Raw genomic sequence first — 17120 nt, forward strand, 5'->3', positions numbered from 1 at the left:
TAAATCCATCTGGAGAAAAGTTCCTACACTCTAAACAATGCTGGGTAGTTTGAACCCAAATTTGGGTCAAATATGGACAAACCCAAATATTGGGTTAAAAATGTAATTTCAAATTTTAACCCAACTTCAACTTTCACTTTCAAATGTAATTTTTTTAATTCCATTTTTAACCCAACATTTGGGTTTGTCCATATTTGACCCCAATTTGGGTTGAAACAAGTGTATATGATGTGGCTGAATGAAAATAGAAGTTGAAAATATAGGTGTTGTCTACTGAACAGGAATAATCTGCATTGATGAACTGCTTACGATACACTCTAAAAAATGCTGGGTTGTTTTAACCCAATTTTGGGTCAAATATGGACAAATCCAATTAAATGCAATTTATAAATTTAACCCAACAGCTGGGTCTGTCCATATTTGACCCAAAATTGGGTTAAAATAACCCAGCATTTTTAGAGTGTATGACCAGGAAAAGTAAATGGAAAGAATTTTGACTTTCGTGTTGACTAAAAAGTAGCAAATTCCACACATTAAGTCCAAATAAACACATTTTGGAGTAAGGAGCAGTCAGCCTTGATTAAAACGGATTCTGGGAAGCAACCCATAATGTGAGCGCTTTATTCCTCCAGGTCTGTGTTAACGGTGGTGTGTTCCCAGGAGGGATGAGCGCGTGTGGTGAGAGGACTGAGAGCATCTCTGTGTCCCTGGAGGGGTTTTCTCAGAGGGACAGAAATAGCATACCATGTTTAATCCACTTACACATGTGATTCTACACACACACACACACACACACACGCTGGGTTTTCATGCTTTATGGAAACTTTCCATAGACAATGATCTTTCTACTGTATATTCTCTCCGCTAACCCTAAGCCTACCCTTAAACTCACCCATCACAGAAAACCTCCTGTATATTTACATTTTCAAAAAACATCACTTAATAATTTAATTGATAAGCCGTTTTCTTCATGGGGACCAAAAAAATGTCCCCCAAGGACAATTATTTCAGATATTGCCATCTCTGAAGGACATTTTGTCCTCAACACGCACAGCATCTAAACCCCAGTCATGATACAGGAAAACTGATCACATTTAATAAGCTCACATTACAGCTGAGACATATACATACAAGTTTGGAGTCAGTAAGATTTTTCTTTATTAGGAAATTAAAACCTTTAATCAGCAAAAATGCATTCAACTGATCAAAAGTGTTTAAAATGAATAACTTCAAAAGGTAATTTACAGTAGTTTACCTTTTTGTAATTTCCAAAAAGGTAAACTACAAAATAATTTTCACCGCTTCCACAAAAATATGAAGCAGCACAACTGTTTTCAACATTGATAATAATCAGAAAGCAGCAAATCATCATATTAGAGTGATTTCTGAAGGATCATGTGACACTGAAGACTGGAGTACTGATGCTGAAAATTCAGCTTTGATCACAAGAATAAATAGAACTTTACAACGTATTAAAATAGTAAAAAAAAAATTAATGTGAAATAATTTATCACAATATTTCTGCTTTAAACAACAAATAAACAAATATTTCCTGGTTTAATTGAAAATAAATACATAAAATGTAGACAGAAACCCCAGATTTCTTGGTCAGTGGTGTAAGATAATTTGTGAACTCCTGGGAACCAAAAGATCAAGTTTTCTTGCTTCTCTTTTGCATATCATTTATATATCAGAAGTGAAATCCACACACATTTCCACTAGTGGACTCCATTGTGTGCACTGATGTCTGCATGCCCTTGACTTCCTGCTATCCTAAAAGATTTATGTTAGCATTGACACACACACACACACACACATACATCAGTAGGCCTATTTGTGTACAGAACATTCACAGCATGTGCAACTCAGATCCCTCAGCATGCTTTGATTTATTACTGTTAGCACACTCTAAACAATGATGGGTTGTTTTAACCCAAATTTGGGTCAAATATGGACAAACCCAAATGTTGGGTTAAAAATGTAATTTCAAATTTCAACTTTCACTTTCAACTGTACATTGTTTAATTACATTTTTTAGGTTTGTCCATATTTGACCCAACTTTGGGTTGAAACAACCCAGCCTTTTTTTAGAGTGTATGGTTCACTTTGCTCACAATTTGCTTACATCAGTTACAGTGTAAGACCTCAGTTTATCCACTGAACTTTTCTTCACACATTACACAGGGTATAATGACATAAATTCATAAAGGTCATTCCATGAACGAGTGCCTTTTCCATTTTAAACTGATTTTTAAAGTAATTTCTTACTCTGTTTTAAGCATTTAATCAGAAAGAACATGATGTAAGAGTTAATGAATTGCTTTGTGCCATTTCTAATACATTTACATAAAAAAAAGACAAAATGTTTGCTTATTTTTTATATTGTTTTCATTAAAATGAGCAATTTTGCAAATACAGGAAAAGATGGAAACAGGGGAAAAAATTTTGTTGATGTGTTTAACATCAGATATCATTAAACTATACTAGTACTACAGTTCAAAAGATTTTTTAATGCTTTAGAAAGAAGTCTCTTATTCTCACCAAAGCTGCATTTATTTGATCAGAAATACAGTAAAACAGCAATACTGTAAAATATTATTAGACTTTTAAAAACCAGTTTTCTAGCATAATATATTTTAAAATATAATTTATTCGATGCAAAAGCAGAATATATTTAGCATCATTACTCCAGTCTTCAGTGTCACATGATCCTTCAGAAATCACTCTAATATGATGACTTGCTGCTCAAGAAACATTTATGATTGATGTTGAAATCAGTTTTTGCAGCATCATATTTTTGTAGAAACTGTGATACAATTTTTCTTTGTCAAAATGTCAAACAGCATTTATTTGAAATAGAAACCTTGTGCACCCATTTCAAATAATGACCCATGAAAATACCCTCATTTGTAGATCAATATGTGATTAAATAAAGTGTGCAATGAGTGTATTTGTTATCACAAATAACTGCAATCAAATTACATAATAATCATGACAGACCCAGCTATGTGTGTGAAACTTCCCTTTTCTCCTGCATCTGTTTATGTAATCGCTCTCTCCTCTCTTTCTGCCATCTCACATTCTCTACATCTTTCCCTCTCTCTCTGATCTCCAGAGGGACAGTGACATTAATGCCACGTGTGACATCATCACGAACCTTCTGGAACCACAGAAACGGAGCTAAAACTACACAGATCGCCTCTCTGTAACACAATCCGGCACAACAAACAAGCTAGAAAAAGTCAATATATACGTGTTCTTAAAGTCAGCATGCTTTTAAAATTTAACCTATACACTTCTTAACTCCCTTTAAGCCAAAAGGGACAGACAGCTTTATTGTCAAAGATACATTAAGGCGAAGAATAAAAGTGTTTCTCTATGTGACTGAGCTGGAACATGCGCAAAAGAATGTTGTTTGAAAGGCTGCACATGATGCATAACATCAAGTCTAGTTTTTTGTCTCATTAAATATCCTGTTTTATTCAGAAATATGCCACATTATGGAAGTAATATAGCAATATAGTCATTTTATGATGACTTTAAAGATTATTTTTTTTATTACCACACATAAAATGTATTATTATTTCACAACTCTGACATTTTTTCCTCACACTTGCAGGTTATATCGCAATTATGACTTTTTTTCTTAGAAGTTAAAGATAAGTCAGAATTGAAAGAAAAACTCGCAATTGACAGAAAAAGTCAGATTTGCGCATTTATATCTCACAATTTTTACTTTTCTCTTAGAATTGAAGGATATTTCAAATAGAAAGAGAATTCTAAATAGAAATATAATTCTAAGAGAAAAGTAAAAATTGTGAGATATAAAAGCGCAAATCTGACTTTTTTCTTTCAATTGCAAGTTTATCTTTCAATTCTGACTTTTTCTCGCAATTGCGAGTTTATATCCTTAATTTTTAAGAAAAAAAGTCGAATTGCGAGAAATAAACCTGCAAGTGTGAGAAAAAAATGTCAGACTCGCAATTGCGAGAAAAAGTCAGAATTGAAAGAAAAACTCGCAATTGAAAGAAAAATGTCAGATCTGCGCATTTATATCTCACAATTTTGACTTTATTTCAAATATGCTTCAATTCTAAGAGAAAAGTACAAATTGTGAGATCTAAATGCACAAATCTGACTTTTTTCTTTCAATTGCGAGTTTATATCTTTAACTTCTAAGAAAAAAAGTCAGAATTGCGAGATATAAACCTGCAAGTGTGAGAAATGTCAGACTCGAAATTGTGAGAAAAGTCAGAATTGAAAGAAAAACTCGCAATTGAAAGAAAAAAGTCAGATTTGTGCATTTATATCTCGCAATTTTTACTTTTCTCTTAGAATTGAAGGATATTTGAAATAGAAAGAGAATTCTAAATAGAAATAGAATTCTAAGAGAAAAGTAAAAATTGTGAGATATAAATGTGCAAATCTGACTTTTTTCTTTTAATTGCGAGATTATCTTTCAATTCTGACTTTTTCTCGCAATTGCGAGTTTATATCTTTAACTTCTAAGAAAAAAAAGTCAGAATTGCGAGAAATAAACCTGCAAGTGTGAGAAGAAATGTCAGACTCGCAATTGTGAGAAAAAGTCAGAATTGAAAGAAACTCGCAATTGAAAGAAAAAAAGTCAGATTTGCGCATTTATAGCTCACAATTTTTACTTTTCTCTTAGAATTCTATTTCTATTTAGAATTCTCTTTCTATTTCAAATATCCTTCAATTCTAAGAGAAAAGTAAAAATTGCGAGATATAAATGCACAAATCTGACTTTTTTTCTTTCAATTGCGAGTTTTTCTTTCAATTCTGACTTTTTCTCACAATTTCGAGTCTGACATTTCTCACACTTGCAGGTTTATATCTCGCAATTCTGACTTTTTTTCTTAGAATTGAAAGATATAAACTTGCGATTGTGAATCATAAAGCCAGAACTGCAAGAAAAAACACAATTGCGAGAAAAAAATTCACCATTGCAAATTAATATCTCAAAATTTTGATTTTATTTCTTAGAATTGAAAGTATAAACTCGCAATTCTGAGAGAAAAAAAAATCAGAATTGTGAGGAAAAAAGTCGCAATCACCTTTTTTTGTATTCCCTTGCAGAAACAATTTCCCATACTTGACACAACTGAAACACAAGTCCTAAGAAATAACTCATACTTCTTTGACAGAAAACTTGCACCTTCAGGTTTGCTGACATTGGATTTGCTGCAATAGGTGGGATTTTGGGATGATCTAGTTGTGTGTGTTTGTGTGTGTGTGTGTCCCTATAAACAAGTTCTTTCATGTCTGTTTGAGAGATGTACAAAGAGCACAGCTGCTTTGGCACATCTCTAAACCTGAACATTTACACACACACACACTTTTATCTCACTGCCATCACCCCGTCTCATCTCACCCACACAAAACAGCTTAAAGCCGAGCAACACACACTCTTTCTCACAGTTTCATCACACACTTCAATAGACCGACACTGTATGAACTAGTGGGAAAACCCAATGAGAGGAGACAAAAAAAACAAAATATGGGAAAAATCACTCAATTCCTCCCCGTCTGACACAAAGAAGAGAATAATCACAAATTAGATCTATTTAATATCTTATTTACTGCAATGAGAGTTTTCTGCTTCTCAGAAAAACTCACACTCGTCTCCTCTAGAGTTTAAGAACAGATCTCAACAATGTCTCAAATGTGCTCAGATCTGCCAAGATAGCAGCCTGGACGCCAGCCGAGCTTAGCCCCGCCCACAACATTTGAGGATGAGAAGTTCGGACTAGACTTGATCCGTTGTGAAGCGAATATGCCCGACCCAAAGCTGTTCGGACCAATCAAATCGTCAGGGCAGGCTTTATCCGATTAATCGTCACCAAAGAGCGCTTGGGTTGAATTCGTTTACAACAAAGATGGCCGCCGCTGGAGAATTGAGATGTGTAGATTCAGCCATCGCGTCTGTTATAGAAGATATCGACAGCGCATTCATTTTAAAAGAGGAACAGGACCGCGATCAAGGCATTTGTCGATCTAATCGAGCGTAGAGGTATTTTCTTTCCTGGTTTGGTTAAAACACGGCCCATAATCACAGCCCAATGGAGCCGTATCAGACTCACATGCTGACTAGAGTCTGAGTATGACGACGTCAGGCTACCAAGATAGTGGAAAAACATATTTTGACTTAATGATCATATCATTTCATTTTTTATAGTGATCTATTGAAGAACCAGTGTTGGGTGTAACTAATTACTAAGCAATTAGTTACTGTAATTTAATTACTTTTCCCTTGAAAATGTAAAGTAAGGGATTACTCTTCAATTATCTGTAATTTAATTACAGTTACTTCCGATGTAATTGATGTGAATACTGTGTATAGATCAATCCGATCTCACAGCGATTCCGATTCGTAATCATTTTATGAGGTGTTTAAATATTACGACCGCGCTCGTACAAATTCGTATGAACTATTGTAAAATATGTATGAAAAAAGTGTGAAATGTCATGCGATCAGACATTAACAATAGTGGGTTTAACATCAAAATGTTAAAAAGTATGTTTTTATAATGTAACCTTCTCCATCTTGGTCAGTTTAAGGATGATTCATGCATTTTTATAGTATTTATTTGAAAGAATTAAAACAGATTCATGTCTATCCATGTATTATTCAGCTGGTTGAGATTGATATGGAATTAAAAAAAAAAACTTAGTAATTAAAAGTAATTAAATACTTTTTAGAGAGAGTAATTAGTACAGTAATCTAATTACACTGTTGAAGAGGTAATTAGTAACTAGTAATTAATTACTTTTTTAGAGTAGCTTACCCAACACTGTGAAGAACAACCTCAAGTGTGCATCATGTGGATGCATCTCCTAGCAAACAACATGGGACACCAACTGGGAACCTTCATTTATCTGGTCAATGACAAGATCTGCAAATAGCTCAATTTCTATTCAGTTCAATTATCCTACTTGGATGTGAGCGTTGTGAACCAATTTTCTTAATATTAGTGCTAGCGGGGTGCTGTATTGTTTAGTGACACACGCTAAGAACGTCTCATTCCCAGCATCCAGACGTCTCGTGTTATGTATGTGCAAAAGTGCATCATAAATGAAAAAGGAATGACGTACCACCATCTTGTTGAGGGAGACCCAGCAGTCTGATGGGAAGTCTTGCAGCATTGGCACCAGAAACTGCAGACACCCGTCCCAATGGCACAGCAACAACATCATCGCTATCAGGTTAATGATCCGCATCACTGCGCTCGCCAGGTCGTACGTCATGTGGAAGATCTGTGAGGACACAATCACAACACAGCATTAGCAAAAGTTTGTATTCTAAAAGTTATATTAAAAAAAAATAAAAGTATCCAGGAAGCCTGTTTGAAAAAAAATATTTTTGTAATTCCGTTTGGTGCCACTAGAGACAGAAATTACACACTTTATATGAAGACGCTGCAATTTATTAACATTAGTATTTATTAATTGTTAATGTTATTATCTACATATAGACCCCTTTTCAATTGGTAAACATGGTGACGTTTTTTGTGGGCGGAGCTTAGGTGGAGGCAGAACGATCCCTCTGGCCGCTTCACTAACGCTAGTTAGCAAGGATTGTTAGCTTGTTTTTTAACAATGACTGGAGAAAATCCGATGTGTGTAAGGTCACTCAGTGTCCAGGACCGCGATTGTTATTACCTAAAGTTATTTTTAACGGACAGAACCAGATTGGCCGACCCGTAGCCGCCTACACGCTCACTCAATGCATGGACGATCTGACAGGATTAACGTACGTTACCTCGGTTGAGTGGCCTGACTTCTACACCTACAATAAATAGAAACTGAGGGCATGTAAATAGAAACTTTAGATGTCTATATGGTCCTGTACAAGACTTGTGTGTACGATCCGCAGTTCTGCCGAGCCAGCGCCGAGACCACGACAATGTAAAGAGTGACATTACAGTGAGATTTTAATGATGTGAATATTTTCTAGAAATAAAAGTTCCAGATACAGCGTATTCATTTTTCATCAATTCTTGCACCAAACAACACAACAAGATGACATTTAATAATAGTAACAATTATTTAAGCTCCTATCCGAATCTGTGCTGTTTTGTATTGGCCGCCTCCACTTTTCAATTTGTTTTGCCTCCAGCTAGCGCCGTGACGTAACTGTGACGTCAGCGCAAAAGGGGTCTATATATACACGGTGCTTAGCATAAGTGAACACACCATGCTAAAGTTGACTAAAAAGATGCATAAAAAATCATCTTTTGGAAATTAATCTTAATGCCTTAATTTAGAAAATGAGGAAAAATCCAACCTTTAAGGACACCAATTTTCTTTGTGAATGAATAATGTGTCGTAAATGAATAAATGATTTATTTATTTACGACACATTTTCGGGAGAACGGCGCGAGTCATGTTTACTGTGGCGAGCGGGATGAGTGAGGGACGCGGCGCGAGGCCGGTGGCGTGATTACCGATGAGCGATTACCAAAGCTTAGCTTCCAAAAAAAGATGGCCGACACTATGTGTTCATTCTGTGAGTGAGATCGCCCTCTATGGGCGGGTTGAGGTCATGCGGGACAGACCCGACTACTGACTGTAGTTTTTAGCCTCTGGACAAAACATCCTCTGATGATGCAAAATGAGGATTTTTGCGTCATCGGAGGATTTTTTCCAGACAAAAAATACATAAATCTCTCGTCTCAGAGGGATATGAGGGTGGAAAGCACGGTAACTCGAAAATACTACAGGTTTTCTCCTAATACAAAACTTAATGCTAAATCCTGAAGTATCCCTTTAAGAACTGATGGTTCTTTCAGGAGGTTAAATGACTCTTTCACAGCTTCATTCCCCTGTTCTGTTCTGGTTTTTCAGTCACTTTCACTTTCCATTTGACCCATGTATGAATAATTGTGTGTAAGTGTTTGTGATTTAGTGAAATAAATTAAACATTTTGTGCACATTCATGCGAGGTCTGCTTATAAATTAAAGTGATCACAGCTACATGCTAAGAAAGAGTTATTTTTCAGTATAATTCTTTAAGAGTTTATAGACTATAAATAATTAGTGTTCGCTGGATATTAATTTAGCTACAGGAAGTTAATTTGATTAACTGATCCAAATATTTATAATTAATTATACCAAGTTATAATAATTTATATTTCCCTTTTGAGCCAATATGCTACAGATGTGATGTAACATAAAATGTTTATAAAAATAGCATCTTTAAATGTTATATATTTTAATGTAAACAACTTTGGTACATGTTTTTGTAAACTTGTATTACAGTATTTGTTGCGTAGATTTTCTTTCTGGTTTCTCCTGGTTGTCGAGAGGGTTTGTGTAAAGCCCAGCCGCAGATACACACCAATCCTCCTGAGTTTACTTAGTGAAACGACTACGCTACTTCGTGAGCAGCTAATCAGACCTTTGTGAACAAATGCACCCAAAGGTCTCTTTCTCTCTCTCTCTCTTCCTGTTTTCCATTACAGATCTTTTCATCTGTATTTTTCATCTTTCACCTCTCTACAGAATTTCAAAGCAAATAAACAGACGAAGCAGTGTGTATCATCATCATAGATTCACTTCAGGAGAAATCTCCATGCATCATTTGGCTATAATTGTCAAGTAATCCCATTTTGGAAATGTGTTCACCATATGATCTAGAGAAAGTTCTGATGGAGAAGATTGCAATGTGTAAACAACACAACATGACATACTGTAACATAAAACATTACATAACGTATAACACAACACATAACAACATGACACATAACATAAGACTTAACATAACATGACACATACCTTAACACAACACATAACATAATAAAACATAACATAAAACATAACAACACAACACATAACATAACATAAAACAACATAACAAAATAACACAACGCATAACATAAAACATAACATAACACACACCTTAACACAACACATAACATAAAACATAACATAACACACACCTTAACACAACACATAACATAAAACATTACATAACACATACCTTAACACAACACATAACATAAAACATAACATGACACATACCTTAACACAACACATAACAACATGACACACAACATAAAACATAACACATAACGTAACATGACACATACCTTAACACAACACAACACATAACATAATAAAACATAACATAAAACATAACACAACACATACCGTAACACAACACATAACAACATGACACACAACATAAAACATAACATAACAACATAACACATAACATAAAAGATAACATAACAACATGACACATAACATAAAACATAACATAACAACATAACACATAACATAACAACATAACACATAACATAAAACATAACATAACAACATGACACATAACATAAAACATAACATAACATAACAACATAACACATAACATAAAACATAACATAACATAAAACATAACATAACAACATAACACATAACATAAAACATAACATAACAACATAATAACACATAACATAAAACGACACATACCTTAAAGGACAACTCCGGCGCAAAATGAACCTTTGGTCTAATTACACATTGCTACCTAGTCAACCGTTATCTGAGATTTGTTTTCATGATTGCCGAATGTAAATAGTTTTATCTCTAAAAACAGTTTAGCCTATAGTGCTAGTATATAGGGCATAGAGTAATCACAAGTAAAAATCGCTTGTTATTACCACTAACAAGGCTCAAAATAGCCCCACACTAAAACGACAGCATAACAAAGGTCCTTACATTCAAACCGAAGCATTGAGAACTTTGTCAGTGTCCATAGAGTTTAACAAGAAGATATTTTATACACACAGTCAACTTCGCGAATACAGGAAGAAGCCATCTTTGAAAATTAGTCTCTACCAGTCGATCTAAGAACGCCGATCCATGTGCGCTGAACTGTGCAGAATCTCATATGGTCCGTTGTTTTCGGAAGAAACACAAACACGAACCGTTTTCTTCTCTTCAATATGTACACGTAGCCAACTGTTCGCGCTCACATTATCACCTTATTCACATCTCACCGGTGGACATGGATCGGCGTTCTTAGATCGACTGGTAGAGACTATTTTTCAAAGATGGCTTCTTCCTGTATTCGCGAAGTTGACTGTGTGTATAAAATATCTTCTTATTAAACTGTATGGACACTGACAACGTTCTCAATGCTTCGGTTTGAATGTAGGCACCTTTGTTATGCTGTCGTTTTAGTGTGGGGCTATTTTGAGCCTTGTTAGTGGTAATAACAAGCGATTTTACTTGTCATTACTCTATGCCCTATATACTAGCATTATTCTAGCACTATAGGCTAAACTTAGAGATAAAAGAGATAAAACTATTACGATTCGGCAATCATGAAAACAAATCTCAGATAACGGTTGACTAGGTAGCAATGTGTAATTAGACAAAAGGTTCATTTTGCGCCGGAGTTGTCTTTTAACACAACACATAATAAAACATAACATAAAACATAACAACACGTAACATAAAACAACATAACAAAATAACACAACACATAACATAAAACATTACATAACACATACCTTAACACAACACATAACAACATGACACACAACATAAAACATAACACATAACGTAACATGACACATACCTTAACACATAATAAAACATAACATAAAACATAACAACATAACGCAACACGTAACATAAAACAACATAACAAAATAACACAACACATAACATTAAACATGACACATACCTTAACATAACACATAACATAGAACATTACAAAACAACATAACACCATAACACAACCTACAACATAAAACAACAAAACATGACACATAACGTGTCAACATAGTATGACATTACACAACATAAAACAACACAACATAATATATACCTTGCTTAACATAACATAACATAACATAAAACAACCCATAGCAACATAAAACAACAACGCATAACATAACATAACAAATAAAACAACACATAACATAGCAACATAAAACAACACAACATAACACACTTAACATAACACATAAAACAACACAACATAAAACAACATAACAACATAAAACATAACAAAACATACCTTAAAGATAACATAACATAAAACACATAACAGAACATAACGTAAAACATAATGTATAACATATTACATAACATCACATCACATCAGAATTGAATGCAAACCACTTCGAGGGCACAAGCACAGCAAGATGAGGTGAAACAATAAAAAAGTCTAACATTCAAATAAACAAAGTGACATCACTGGTCACATGATAACATACCAGATTACACAAAAGTAACATTCCTCAACACTGATGTTCACAGAATCCCCCAGACAACACAAACACGGCTCAGAATGCTTTTCTATTGACGTGCTCTCTGGAGAAACATTGACTCAGGCCCTGAAATCCCAACTTGATAAATGATCCACATCGGACATCAAACACCCATCTGACACTGGACATTTGTTCCTGCCCATCAGTCTGCACAGCGAGACGCTTGCTACACACTCACGGACACTGCGGGCAGACACACGCCTCCATAAATCACATCAACCCAAACATCATTAGTTATGTTAAGATGTAAGATAACAAGAAATGAATCTGAATGAAACGAACTTGATCATAAATGAAGGAAAATCAGACAGTGTGATTTGTGTATTCACTCTCTATAACCTAATTTCCTGAGTTGTTTTCCAGTGCCAATGCTAACAAAGAGATTTGGATGGCGTGTCTGGTTTCCATGAGGACAGCTGGGATTTGCTGGGACACAGAGGAGCTTTCCTGATCTGGATACAGTTCTCAGTCCTGGCAATCCACAGCCTACCAATGCATCGAATAAACCAGACGTCAACAGCCATGTTTTGATTTCTTACACCTCCATTCAAAAGGTTGGGGTCAGATTTGTTTTGTTAAGTCCTCTTGTAGTCAATAATATGAATAATATACCAAAATTACATATTTAAATGTTTTTCCTGTAAAAAAAAATATATAAATAATATGCCTTAACCTCAGGCCACACCCTCTTTTTTGAATGAACATGAAAATGCACAATCCAAACTTAAATGGTTGTAATTCAAGAATGCTTTGGAATATAGACATGAGAAGACATAGAAGTTAAATAAATTAAGAAAGTGAAACAGAACAAATGATATGGAAGTTTGAATTTATGAAAATGTCAAAATTTAATTATTTATATTTTATATAAAATCTTTTTCTTTTTTTTCTTTTTTTTTTTACCTGGTGGACTCCAAAACTGCAAGAAAATCAAAGCAAAAACTCTGAACAAGGTGTGTTTCAAATATTATGTTGATATCTCAAAAAATGAGTTTTCAGTAAAATTTTGTTTGGGCGCAATACCGAACACTTCCACTAGGGCACAACCATTTCCACATGTGTTTTGAGTGATCTGAACCATTATTTCCACAATTTTCATATAATTTATGAAGTAGGCATCTTATTCAGAAGTAGTAAGGGAAGTTTGGCAGATTTTGATATGAATTCAACCTCAATAATCCAATAAAAATAACACGCGTATACGTTATAGCGTTATAATGTTAATTTACCAACCTATTGAAGAATTGATATGTTTTATACCATTGTAATACACTGACAACCAACAATAATCACAGCAGTGATGACAGTCACATGATCAATCACAGCTCATCACAAGCAGCTCTTCCATAAGAACGTTAATACTTAAACTTATATACTTATATAAAGAAGCTGCACAGTGTCATTCACACACACATTAAACACCATCAACACACATGAAATTAAAAAAAAATGCAACATAAAACCTTAATATACATAACTACAAAAACAAGAAAATTATGAGGAAACAGTTATTTCAACAAAAATACATATGAATTTAAGTTTTTTCACTCTAAATTATACAATGAGTCATTCTTTTTCACTTTCAAAAACTGAATTTAACGGTATATTACAGTAAAATTACATTAAATGTACCATGAGATCTATCGCAGTTATTTACCGTATATAGTCCGGAAACTTTCTGTTAACAAATTAACAGTTTTGCGCTGTAGCAGCAATGTTTACCGTTAAAATCACAATAATTTTTTTTTTTACAGTGTTGTCTGTGAAACCAGGAAAAAAATTTTAACACCCATTAAACTGTATGTTATCAATCTGACATCCTAAATGGCATATCAACTAGAGCCAGACCGATATATCGGCCGATATTAGGCATTTTCCAAAATATCGGTATCGGCAGATATAATGGTCGATAAATGAATATTTAAAAAATAAAATAAAAACAGACGAAACACACTTCAATCATCTCTCCTTGGCCTGTTGTATTGAAAATGTATGTTTTAAAATTTGCAGTATGATGTTATCCATTGCTAAATTATGGCTCATCATAGACTAACTAACCACAAAGCAAGCTAAATGCCACTATCATCAGTGGAAGACCGCTAACGTTAACATTAATGAGCTTTTGAACTTTTTCTGCCTAAATAAAGTAATGATTACCGTATTTATAACTAGCATATCTCTAGTTACAGTCCCTGCATTGTAAAATGTAAGTTATACTTGCGAGGAGTGAACATTTAGACATAGAGAAAAAGTATCAAACGTATCTTGTGGAGAAAAGTTAGCTTTTCTTTTACACGTGTGTGAAATCCAACAATATTTAATACAAAAAAAAAAAAATATCGGCCGATATATCGGAATATCGGATTTTAAAACCCCAATATATTTGTATCGGATTTGGCATCGGCCTTCAAAATCATCGGCCTTTATCAATCAGGCTCTAATATCAACCCAAACAAACTCCCCTAAGTCTAAGTGTGCGGCTCTTAAACAGATCGAGCTGCTTTTCTTTCATTTTCTCATTCGTCAACTAAGCCATTAAGTGTCTTTGTTTGCCCTCTTCCCCTTGGTTTGGCATAACAAGACGCCTAAATGCTTATGGATGCAACAGCCATCCCTTTTCTGCTAGAACTGATCTGACTCGAAAATCACAGGTATTAACTAGCTCTTCCAAGTGAATGAAAACAGCGCTCGCATAATCATGAGGATAATACAATTACAGCGGAGGCCTGCAGCGTGGCGATGAATCAGACGTCTAATCAACACGTATAAGAGCACCTGAGATGCAAACAACTACTAACAAAACAAATCAATAAAACGCCAGTTGCATATTCACTTTATACAACAGCATTGTCTATTTCTTTAGATACCCACTCCAAAACATTGACTCGACGAACCTCAAGGTTACTGTAATGAGAGTTGTTTTAGAGGAAAGGACTCATACGCTAAATCTAGTTCTCTAAGACGAGGTCATTGAAAGGAGGGCTTTGTGTTTGTAGATTGAGTTCTCAGTGTGTGTTGTGAATGCGAAGGTTGTTTTTTTTAACAGAAAGTTAACAAGACAGAGATCTGTACAGCATTGGTCTGATTGTAAACTGCAGATAAATGACCATAATTATGCAGAGTAGCCACCCGTGGCCTGATCCACCGCATTGTAAGAGTGGAAAACTGGAAAGAGAGAGACTATGTGTGTATGAGACGAAGGACCTTGCTTGAAAATTAAAGGGATTCTCCACTTTTTTGGGAAATAGGCTCATTTTACCACTCCCCCAGAGTTAAACAGTCGAGTTTTACTGTTTTTGAATCCATTCAGCGGATGTTTTGATATTTAGAAGAATATCAGTAACCAGACAGTTTCTGGTCTCAATGACTTCCATAGTAGGAAAAAATCAACCCAGGCTCATCCCAAGACGTCATATAACTGACGTTTTGGGACGTCTTTTGACCATACGTCAATATTCGCCTTTTTAGGGCCCCCTTAAATGTCGGTAGATGAGGTTATGGGATCCTAACTCTACCCCAGACGTAAACCTAACCCGTCACCTAACTGACGTTAAAGGTAAAGCGTCAGTTGTATGACGGCCCGGGATCGCCATCTACCGACGTTTAAGGGGGCCCTAAAAAGGCGGATATTGACGTATGGTCAAAAGACGTCCCAAGACGTCAGTTATATGACTTTTTGGGATGAGACTGTGTTAAAAAATATATACTATGGAAGTCAATGAGACCAGAAACTGTCTGGTTACTGATTTTTTTACGAAAAAAATCGGCTGAATACATTCGAAAACGGTAAAACTCAACCGTTTAACTCTGGGGGAGTGGTAAAATGAGCTTATTTCCAAAAAAAGTGGACTATCCCTTTAACATTTGAACTCTCACACAATCATCCTACACTTTTTTGCAGAGATCACCCAAACTCACATAAGAATCTATATGGTTTTTATTTGAACAACTATCATACAGTATTATACATGTGTTTAGTATTATCTGAAATGTCTAAAAGTGCGACTGGTCAAAAATAAATAAAAAACTTTAAGTTTTATGAGCACAAATGTTTTCGACATCTTTTTTTGCGTCATTTGGTTGATTCAACGAATGAAATGAACCAAATGACTCGAAAAAAGATTTGTTCGTTTTGATGAACGAGTTCGAACAGGAGAGTCACGTACGCTCATCACAGAACAGAGCAAGGCGACCATTTGTGCTTATAAAACTTTTTTTAGTTTTGAAAAGTTTCGATAAGACCCTTATTCATCGTCTGGTGTCGTTTAAAGCCCTTTGAAGCTGCACTGAAACTCTCATTTGGACCCCATTGAAGTCCATTATATGGAGAAAAATCCTGGTACCATGTAATTCAACTTCTGCCCCCATAAGTCTGTGAACACAGTAACTTTCCATCGTTAACTCATGTTTACATATCAAATGAGGTCTGGATATATAATGAAACACAATTAGAGATCATCAATGCTGTGTCTAATTCATGGATTTCATAATGTCGGGTAAATGATATTCCTCTTTGTTCTAAAACATTTGATGGTTTGCATTGATTATCTTTCAATTGATAATGAAATTGTAATAAATATCAAATAAGACGACCTTACAGCATCTTAGCGGATAACGGTGTATAAGTGCCTTAGACCTGCAGGTTATTGATGAACAACAGGAGCCTAACCGTGTTTTTAATTAACAACTATTTTCCAAGTCAAATAAGGTGCTTTACCACTGGGAACGTTTAAACTCACACTGATAATCTACAGCGTCCCAAAGCAAAAGACTCTTAATGTCTTCCTGTTTCTTTTCAATGGGTCGCTGATTATCACACTAAAA

At 34.8% G+C, this 17120-nt stretch overlaps 2 protein-coding genes across 2 annotated transcripts in view; both read right to left on the reverse strand.

Annotated features, from left to right (window-relative positions):
• Positions 1–17120, reverse strand: part of hsd11b1lb (hydroxysteroid (11-beta) dehydrogenase 1-like b) — a 178975-nt gene that overhangs the window by 111484 nt on the left and 50371 nt on the right. The window lies entirely within an intron of this gene.
• LOC120491915 (potassium/sodium hyperpolarization-activated cyclic nucleotide-gated channel 2) overlaps positions 1–17120 on the reverse strand; it is a 72183-nt gene that overhangs the window by 40517 nt on the left and 14546 nt on the right. Inside the window, exon 4 of the mRNA XM_089131534.1 lies at positions 7114–7275. Within this exon, the coding sequence (XP_088987660.1) occupies positions 7114–7275 (162 nt within the window). The remainder of the gene's footprint in view (positions 1–7113; positions 7276–17120) is intronic.

Source organism: Pimephales promelas, chromosome 5 (assembly GCF_988280905.1).
Source record: "Pimephales promelas chromosome 5, fPimPro1.hap1.1, whole genome shotgun sequence".
Lineage (NCBI taxonomy): Eukaryota > Metazoa > Chordata > Actinopteri > Cypriniformes > Leuciscidae > Pimephales > Pimephales promelas.